Source organism: Theobroma cacao, chromosome 6 (assembly GCF_000208745.1).
Source record: "Theobroma cacao cultivar B97-61/B2 chromosome 6, Criollo_cocoa_genome_V2, whole genome shotgun sequence".
NCBI lineage: Eukaryota > Viridiplantae > Streptophyta > Magnoliopsida > Malvales > Malvaceae > Theobroma > Theobroma cacao.
Window position 1 is genome coordinate 11,148,639 of NC_030855.1, and position 10,180 is coordinate 11,158,818.

General features: G+C 32.9%; 1 protein-coding gene across 2 annotated transcripts; it reads right to left on the minus strand.

Moving 5' to 3' along the window:
* Nucleotides 1,851-9,703, minus strand: LOC18595677 (cinnamoyl-CoA reductase 1). Of its 2 annotated transcripts, none has more exons than XM_007023744.2 (4): nucleotides 9,527-9,703; nucleotides 9,200-9,369; nucleotides 3,802-4,633; nucleotides 1,851-2,275 (listed from the first exon to the last, which is right to left on the minus strand). In XM_007023744.2, exons 2-4 carry the CDS (start codon nucleotides 9,219-9,221, stop codon nucleotides 2,110-2,112), a joined length of 1,020 nt encoding a protein of 339 aa, XP_007023806.2. In that variant the 5' UTR covers nucleotides 9,222-9,369; nucleotides 9,527-9,703; the 3' UTR covers nucleotides 1,851-2,109. The 2 variants fall into 2 exon arrangements, with proteins under 2 accessions (XP_007023806.2, XP_017979172.1); XM_018123683.1 differs by having other exon boundaries at nucleotides 3,802-4,702.

Consider the following 10,180-nt stretch of genomic DNA (forward strand, 5'->3'; position numbering starts at 1 on the left):
CGAAAATCTTACCGTTAGACACGTAACGGTCGAAACTGCGAATTTCCCTTTGAATTTTCTTGTTTCTCTTTGGTTTTTCTTTTTTTTTTTCCTTTCCTCTCTATTTCCTCTCTTGTTCTTCCTTATGGCCGGCTAGCACTTAAAATGGGGTTTAAATGGGCTGACTTTTCATTAAAATAATATTATTTCATTTTAAAAATGCCACGTGTCACTTTCCCATTGGCCCATTTTTAAAATTTCATCCATTTGTTTTCAAATTTTTACCATACACTTGTCTCACAAATCCATAACTTAGATAAAATTCTCAGACTTATCCAAAGTCTCGGTGGAGTAATTTTTGAAATTTACACTTTTGCCCCCGTAAAAGTGAAAAATTACATTTTTGCCCAAAAAACTGAAAAATTGCCTATAGACATATTTTTCATCCCTTATACTCATACTATTCTCCAATTTATCAAATTTGATCTAAATTCTCTCAAAATCTCAAATTTTGTCCGTGGGTAGTAAAATTACGATTTTGCCGTTACACTCCAGAAATCACCAGAATTAAACTTTTTCACTTCCTATCATTAAATTATACTCCAAATAGTTAATCTTGGTCAAAAATTTCACTCAATGATCAAATTATTATCTTAGGTTGTAAAATGACGATTTTGCCCTTGAATATCAAAATTTCCAATTTTACCCCAAATGAACCTTCGAACTCCGAACAATCAGTTTTAGTCATTCCTGGACTATAAAATATTAAATTTCATCCTACAATTCCTATTTGAACTAGTTCGAGGTTAAATCAATTTAAGTGTACCGTTAGGTACAATATCGGGTTTCGTCTATTCTTAGGTGCTTTTCTAGCGTAATAACATGCTACTCAGTGCATGTATGTCATGACATGTGTTTATAGGGTCAGGTTTTACAATTTCTTACACGTGTTTCTATAAATATTGTTTTATATAAAAATGCTATATTTTAATCAATATTTTGAATAGTGATATTTGTCTATAAATCTTTTTTTTTAAAAAATTATCTTTGGATTTATTTGAGCCGGAAATGATCGGTAATTGTTTTAAATGGAATGTTTAACGACGATTACTCACAGGAAAGGAAAGAAACTGATATGTAAGCCTTGCGGGGTTCCGGTTGGCATTCCGGGTAATGAGTGTCAATCGGGACGTCGCGGCGGTTGTCATAGACCTGAGGGAGGTTCCGGGTCGTGACATCAATGTGTGCAAGTGGAGATAATCATAAAATCTGGATGTTAGCGTTTTATGCAATTACTTGGTCTATATGGTTGTTTTGAAATGAGATTATTTTTATGGTTGTTTTGAAATGAGATTATTTTCAAGGGTAAGGTGTGAGATGCTATGCAATTGTATGATTTAATTAAGATACATACAACATTATGGAGTAAAGCAAAATGGCCTGAGTTGTCTGAGCCAATTGAAGATATGTTTAGACAATTGCACATTGTCCACGGTGCAGAAACCAATTGTAGAGAGGAAGGAAGCTAATGGCAGGCTCCACAAGTATGTTGGTGCGGATGGGGCTTAACCAGCGGCGGCACGAATCGGAGGAGTGCTGCGTGATCATGAGGGTTTATTCCTAATAAAATTTTTTAGAGCAAGTGAGTTGTGCGATTCCAACCATGCTGTTACATAGATTAATAATTCTCATAAGCCTCCATGAAGATTTAGACAGTGTTTGATACAGAAAGAAAGTTTTCAAAAGGTCATTCCAAGGTGGAGAGTCACGCATACATTGGGAGAAGATAATTGTGAAGCGGACAAATTGGCTAAAAGAGTAGAATTCCCCGAAATTTTTGAATAGCAGTCTGGATGCTAATGGAGTTGTGATGCCGAGGTAAATAAGAGTTCTACTTTGATTTGAATTTTGGGAGTTAAAGCAATTCAGAGTAGGACTCTTCCACCTTAGAATCCGAACAATATAGGATTTCCTTCAGGTGATTGACAGAAGGATAATATGAGAGAAATCAAAGTACATGACCTTAAGGCACAAGTCTTCTTATTGCATCCATGCTTACTGACCGTTCAATAAACACAACCAATTATTGAAAACTTTTAACTACAAGAAATAACAGAACACACTTAATTTCTAAGACTCTAACATCTGCGGCGGCTTCAGGAAACCTTTGGCTTGCATACTCTCCACAGCCTCACGGACAGCTTCTTCAACTGGGGTGAAGTCTAGACCCAGCTCCATTAATCTCTTGGCTGCATCTTTGCATGAAACTAAGCCTGGTTGTGTTTCCCCAGTAAACCTGAATATGTTAACTAGGTTAAATTTGCACCACAATACAACAGATAAAGAGTACATATTATTTATAAAACACAAGACAACCTGGCAAGAACCGAAAAGGACAACAGTCCTAAATAAGATTTCTTAATCTTGAAATGAACTGATGATACCAATGATGAGTCTTCTATTTTCAATTTCATTTCAAGGGTTTATCATTTATGCTTTGTGAAAAGCAGAAAATCAAGGTTCTCATGTTCCCTTGCTGGATGCCTCTCCAACTGAAACAACTTGATCTTACAACAATGAGGTTTATGAAATCATTTCCCTTAAACTAATAGCTTTATCATAAAACAAGAGATGATATGTAATCTAAACTAATTTATTTTTAAAATGCAGGAACTAGAATTTAGATGATTAATGGTGGAAAGTAATCACCGACTAGGTACATATAGAGCATGTTAAAACTTTAGGGATATGACGCATTTTCCATTGATCACAAGCAGTAAAACTAACAAAAGTGACATGCTAATAAGTCGAAGATGAAACCCTTAGCAACATTGATGCCTTATTCTTCAAACTTTAGGTCACTAGATCAAAGAAGTTTCCTGAACAAGTATAAATTGGGAATATGATTATCTGCCTGTGAGAGCCACGTGGATGCTGCCTAAAGGCTAAAGATAGTGAGACAACCTCAACCTGTATTTTAAGTGAAAACAAGTAAATGACTTACAAAAGCTTAAATCTAAATACCGTTTATTCTAAATTACCACAAAAGTAAATTTTGAAAGAGAATGTGAAGTGGTGCGTATGGACCGATTATGTAAAACCTTACATCATGTATGCATGTGAAGCTTAAATTGGACATAGATAGCAGAGCATATGAAATCATAAAGCTTGATTGGACCAAGCATAAAGCATCAGATAAAGATGCAAATTGCACACAATGATAGAAATGATAAAATTTATATAAAGAATCTTCTGCCATTGCCATCAAGAACCAAGTTAACTTCGAGACCATTAAAGAGTTTTAATGGAAGTAATAAGTTAACTTCAAGTCCAACTTTACACCACAGGAAGTGTAAATTTGTTATTGACAGTTACCAAGTCAATTTCTTCCTGCTGCTGCCAACCAACAATTCTCAGTATCTTTATCCTATAATTACATATATTAACGGCAGAGAGCAAGCAGAATTATCACCAAAACAACATGATGTCAGTCGCTATAAATTATGAGGTAAAACAACAAACGTTTTAACATATATTTTCTCTCCAAAAGAGCAGTCGCCAACAGTTTCACCGCGTCCATGTAGATTGAATCAAGAACAAATTATGATTTTTTATCATGACACAGAAAAAACAGATAGTGCACAGCAAGTTAAATAACGGCACTGATCCTAGATTTGTGATTTTAACTATCACACATGATCATTGCCCTGCCATAATGCTTTTCACTGTAATATTTTCCTAATAAAAGGAAATGGCAGCTACCAAACCCTGCATTATATATTTATGTATGAGAGAGCAAGAGAAAGAGAGAGGGAGCAAAACCTGTGGACAGGATAGTGAGGGAAGAGTTGGGAGACAGTTTGAGCAAAGTGAGCAAACTGATAGATGCCGTTGGTGCAAAGATATCTACCAGAAGCAGCGGGAGCATTGAACAGCAATATTTGTGCCTTGGCCACATCTCTAACATGCACTGCTCCCAACCAATGATGCTCCTGGGTATCTTGGGAGCCCTGCAACAACTGTTGTAGCACTGCACTGCTGGCATTCAAGCTTGGTTGCAGGAGAGGGCCAAGACATGTGGCTGGATTGATCGCCACTACATCCATTCCATGCTTTTCAGCATATTCCCATGCCGCTTTCTCAGCCAGCGTCTTTGACACCGGATACCATTTCTGTCTACTCTTGCAGTATTCCACGTCTGTCCAGGATGACTCATCAAAGGATCCTTTCGTTTCAGGATCCCAATTGGGGTTAGGCACAATTGCTGATATAGAGGAAGTAAGCACCACGCGCCTGACCTTGGCCGTTCTGGCAGCCTCCAGGACGTTCAGTGTGCCCTGCACGGCTGGCATCACCAGCTCCCTGTGTGGGTCTTTGGGATCCTCCAGACTGCAGGGAGAGGCAACGTGGAACACACCCTGGCATCCCTCCACTGCCTTGAGGACGGAGGTGTAGTCCAAGATGTCTGCCTCGTAGACCTCCAGCCGCACGTTTGGGGAAGTGGCGCCAGGAAGAGAGAACAGATGTGAGGCGTCTGACCCTGGATAAATCGATGCGTGGATCCTGGTGTAGCCGTCTTCAAGGAGGGTGCGGACCAGCCATGAACCTATGAAACCGTTGGCTCCTGTCACGCACACTGCTTCCTTTGCGTTTGCTGCAACCATTTTTGTGTTTTCTCGTAAAGAAGATTGAGTGGTGCTTCAATCGATCTCCTTACTTATAGCTTTTTAAAAGCGAAAGATCAAATTGGATTGGAATTATCCAAATCAAGATAACTCTAACCATTTTTGGATTTGGTAGTAATTTTTGCAGATAATTCGCGTAGGTTGAGAGGTTGAAACGGACAGGACTGGATTATGTATCTTCATTTTGATTTTTTTTTAATTTAATTTTTTTTGGATAATGCTATATAATCCTTTCTGTTTTTTTTTTTTAAAAGATCAACTATTTCAAATTTAAATTTGTGTATTTAACAGTTAATATTTACTGAGCTAAAAAGTATAAACTTATGTCTAAGGTAAAGATTTGACAAATCATACAATAAAATAAAATTCCTAATCAGATTTATTCCTCTTTCTCAAGTTGATTTTGGATTTTTTTTTCACTCAACGAATAATACAAGCAATCAAGTATTGAAGCAACATCTTCCTTAATCCCTCCTCCTCCTCCAATATTGTTAATGGGTTTATAATAATCTTGAAGTCAATTAAATGAACTTTGCATTTTGCTTTGACTTCTTCAAATCCTTGATAGAATAAAATAAAAAAAACAAAATAATAAGAACCCAGAAAAATGTGGGGAGAGTTAGGATGAGTATAGCTGAAAGAGAAACCCTTTCTCAAGTTGATTTTCTTTTCTTTTCTTTTCCCATCCAACAATACAAGCATCATTTTATTTTAAGCAACAACTTCCTTACTCCCTATGGGTTTCAAACTCTCAAGCTAATTCGGAAAATTATTGAAGCGGATAAGTTTTACTAAACGAATTGGTTTTACTTATATGGCCTTTTATTTATTCATATGTCAGGATATTTTCAGTAAAACAGCGTCCTCAAAAGAAGCCAGAATATCATGCAACGTACCCAAATTTCATGTTCCGCTCTAATCAAACACTCTTATTATTCAATTTCACGAATGTACAAGAAATAATTAATTTATGGATTGCTTGGTCATTTAATCAAAATAATTAATTTTAATAACTAAATATAAATTAAAAAATTAAAGAAAAAAGATAAAAAAAATAAAAAGTGAAACTAAAAACTAATTCAGAAGTAAAAAACGATACGCTACACAACCTGAAAAAATCTTAACCACTTTTTTCGTCTTTCTCTACGTTAATAAAAAAAATCCAAAAAATAGCCTAACATGACACCGTTTTACCAAAAATTAAGGACAAACAAATATTGTCCAGCACGACACCGTACAACTAAAAATTAAAAAAAAAAATATACAGAACGACACCATTTAATTAAAGTCTATATTAGAAGCCTCAAACGACACCGTTTAATCTATAACATTATTAGAAAGAAGCCTCAAATGAGCTTTCTCATTTTGCCACGTGTAACGTTTTAAGTAGGGGATTTTAAAGCTCTAACAGGCGCGAAGAGGTTTTAGAGCTCTAACAAGTTTTCAAAAAAAGAATTCTTAAATTGCCCGGTGTGAGAGTAAAATTAAAAAATTAAAAATGTTCCTTAACAATTCTACCAGAGTAGAATAGTAGATTCTGAAACAAAGCAAAAAAGAGTTGGTAACAGATCTGAAGAGAAAACAGAAGAAGAAGAAGAAGATGAATTTACAAGAAGTACCCACAAAAGGGTTAGACTTTTGTTCTTTCTTTTGAGTATTTTCTAACACAGAAAAAAATGAGAGTAAAAACAAATAGAACTGGAGTCAGTCTCTTTCTTTCTGAACAGAAGGTAAAATTTTTGTAAAACACAACAACAACAACAAAAACTCAATTTTGAAAAACAGAGAGATCAAAGGATATCCACAGCTTCTCTGATTATTTTACTTTCTCTATTTTAGAAGAAAAAGAAAAAAAAAATGTCGAAGCAAAGAGAGGGCAAGAGAGGTGCAAAGAGACCCATGTGCAACACACGGGTCATATTCTAATATATATATAAGTGAGTTTTTTAAGACCTTACTTTGTGCCACGTGGAGTTTTAATTTTGCATCGAGGGGAGCCATCGAGTGGAGCTTTAGTGGATTGACACGTGGGAGGATGACTGTGTGATATTTTTTTTTTTTTCACTCGTGAGCTTTGGGGGTCTTAGAATTTCTTTCCTTTGACGATACTAACGAAGGCATTTCGATACTTATGGCTTTCATATGGTAGGGAACCTTTTTTTAGTATTTTTGGTGTGTTGTAAGATGTTGGGGGTGTTTTGATTTTGTTATGTTGATTGTCTTCTTTTTGCTAAAATTAGTTTTGAATTTCGATAATATTTACATGGTTTTTTCCTTTTTTTTTTACCTCATCGTTTCGAAATCTTCTTCCATTTCCTACTCATTTTTATTCTTTTTCTTCTCTTTTTGTTTTTTTTTTCTTTTCATTGTTGTTATTTTTATTATTATTTCTCTATCTATAATAGTTACATGTATGCCAATTAGTCCAATCGTAGTCCAATATTTAATCAGTGTTGCTGTGTATGTTTTCTTCATTGTTATGCTTTTGATATCTTCGTAGTTTGGTTTGTGACTTGCCATTTGTTTTCATTCTTGGTAGTTCACTGTTTAACTACAGAATGGGGAGTCAAACATTTTTTTATTGAATTCACCATTTTTTTTGTATATTTAATAGTTTCTTCTTTTAATGTGGAGATTTAATTTAAGAGTTTATTATTTTCTTTTTTTGCCACCTACTTTTCAAGATTATAATCTTTGATTTCGCACATAATATGTAGTGGTTCAATTATTCACCAAAAGAAGAATAAGAAATTTAAAAAACAATGGGAGAGGAGTGAGTGGAAGAAGAAAAAAACTTTATGAAATTGTCCAAGTAAAAATATAATTATTATATATTTGCACAAATTGAGATCAATTAAATAAATTTTAAATTCTATTGTATCTTACTTTCTCTTTTATATAATGAGAGAGATGATTAATTAAAAACTAGTCTTCTCAAGTTAAACTTATTTTATATATTCTTTTAATTGTATAAAATTTTTCTCACACTTACATGATGTTATAACTTATAACTTTTAAAGTATCAAAATTAACCTTAATGTAATCCTAATTCTTTATTCGAGGTTTTGTAAGAATGGAATTTTATTATTACAACATTTATCACTCGATTTCAAAATTTTGTTTTAGTGATTTTATTTTAAAACCCAAAATTACATTAAGGTTAGCATGCATTTATATTTAAGTCAAATTTGTTACTTTTTATCAATCGATTTCAATTTAAATACTCACATATACTACAAAGACAATTAGGTTGATTGCTAAAAGTTATTATTCATTTTACTTGAAAAAAAAAAAAGAAATAAATAGCTCAACGGTAGGTATTCAAAAATCAAATTCAAATTCTTTCCTTTTCAATACAAAAATTCTTAATTAAAATTTCAATATTATTTGCTTTGCAACATAATACGATCAAAGAAAATTCATATTTTGATGAACAACAACTTAAAATATATAATGGTGTTGATCTTAATCAATTCGAATATAATTTTATGTAAATTATAATCATACTTATTATTGTGATACTATATCTCATATCAGATGTAAATGTAATTACTAATATCTATATAACGATCAAAATTCATCACTATTAGTAACTTAAGTTTAAGTTTTTGAAAGTCATGTGGTTTAGATTTGAAAAGTTGTTAAATCAGTGATGATTGGACTTGGATTGTTACAAATAATCTTAAAGCATGCGTTAATTCGATATGGACTTTCACATTACGTCAATGAGATTTTGATAAGACAACAAAAATTTGAGTAGGTGGCACTGTGTGGTGAGATTTTGATCTTGTGAAATGAGCTTTTATTGTGATATGTAGTCTTGATGAGAATATTAAAGATTTGAGTGAGTGAAATTATAATACCACATCTATATCAGATGTGAATGTAATCGTTAAGACCTGTATAACGATCTAAATTCATCATTACAAATAACTTGAACTTAAATTTTTAAAAATCACGTGGTTTATGTTTAAAAGGTTAAAGATCACGTGGTTTAAGTGTGAAAAGTTGCTGGACCATTGGTGCTTGGACTTGGATCGCTACAATTAGAATCATACTTTAATTTCAACTTTTTTTTTTCACTTAATAATTAACACTGTCATTCTTTTTTCTCAAAATTCTGATGAAAAAGTTACAAAATTCCATTGAAAAGAGGTACCATATTTTCAATTATTTTAATGTAAATTCGTCGACTGTCATTCATTTTTCTCAAAATTCTGATGGAAAAAGGTACAAAATTCCATAAAAAAAGCTACCATATTTTCAATTATTTTAATGTAAGTTCGTCGGGAAAGACGAAAATTACCGACAAAAATTTCCTAACCAATTTAACAAATCAAATGTGGGAAGAAATGAAAAAAAAAAAAAAAAACTTGCAGCGACCAAATAAACCTGATTTGTGTCTTCCTAGCCGCAGCTGGAAAGCGCTTTTTCTTTATCTTTTCTTGTTGGCAATAATCATGCCTCTATTATTAGAATGAAATAAAAACATGGCTAAATGTAACAATTGCAAACAGGGGAAGAAGAGAGCTTACCAAGATAGTTACTGGAAATCATCAGAAGATGCAAAGAACAATGGGACTTTTCTCCGAGGCAATGACTATGTATGAGCAGAAAGAAGAAAAACTCTAAACTGTCCGAGAGATACTCAATCCCAGATGGACTTTTGAATCGATTTTTGAATAGTTTAGTTCATCAAAATCACCTTCAAAGGATAAACTCAACAACTTAACAACTTCCAAAACCTTAAAATCATTTTAGGTCTAATTCTAATTTACATAGAACAGATCTAAACTAAAACAAAGAACAAGAGCACGAAAATAAACATAAGAAAAATGTGCTGTGTTCATTGAGTCACTGACCTTTACGGTATTTTCTAAAAGAAGCAGAGGAGCAGAGGATCAGTGCGCTTTGCCGAGGTCACCAACCGTCAGCAAGGGACGGCAAAGGGTGGGGGCAGAGCCTAGGGCGGGGAAAATTGAAAATTTGGGGAAGGCTTTGGGAAAAAGATGAGCAATTTAGTGTTTGATTTGTGCTTCATATTACAAAGGATATAGTTTCTATATTTATATCACGGAACTGTTGGCAGATGTTTGGAGTGTTTTTCTTCTATCCCTGAGTTTGGGTCCTACCACAATCAGAATTTTACATATATACCCTTTTATATTATATTATTTAATGAACTGTTAATTTTAAAATACTTGTAATAAACTTTATTATATAAACTATGATATAATTTAACATTTATAGATAATAACAATATATTATCTATTAATTAATGCTATAAAATATATAATATTATTTTGTTGTTTATATAATTTATTGTTTATTAGTTGTTAAATAAATATATTATTTTGTTAAATATAAATTACTTAAATATCAATATATATAAGTTATATATTTATATTATATAGTATATCAACTTAATATATGTTATAATTTTATATGTTACCTTTTATATTATATTATTTAATGAACCATTAGTACTAAATTATTTGTAGGCAGGGGCGAAGCCT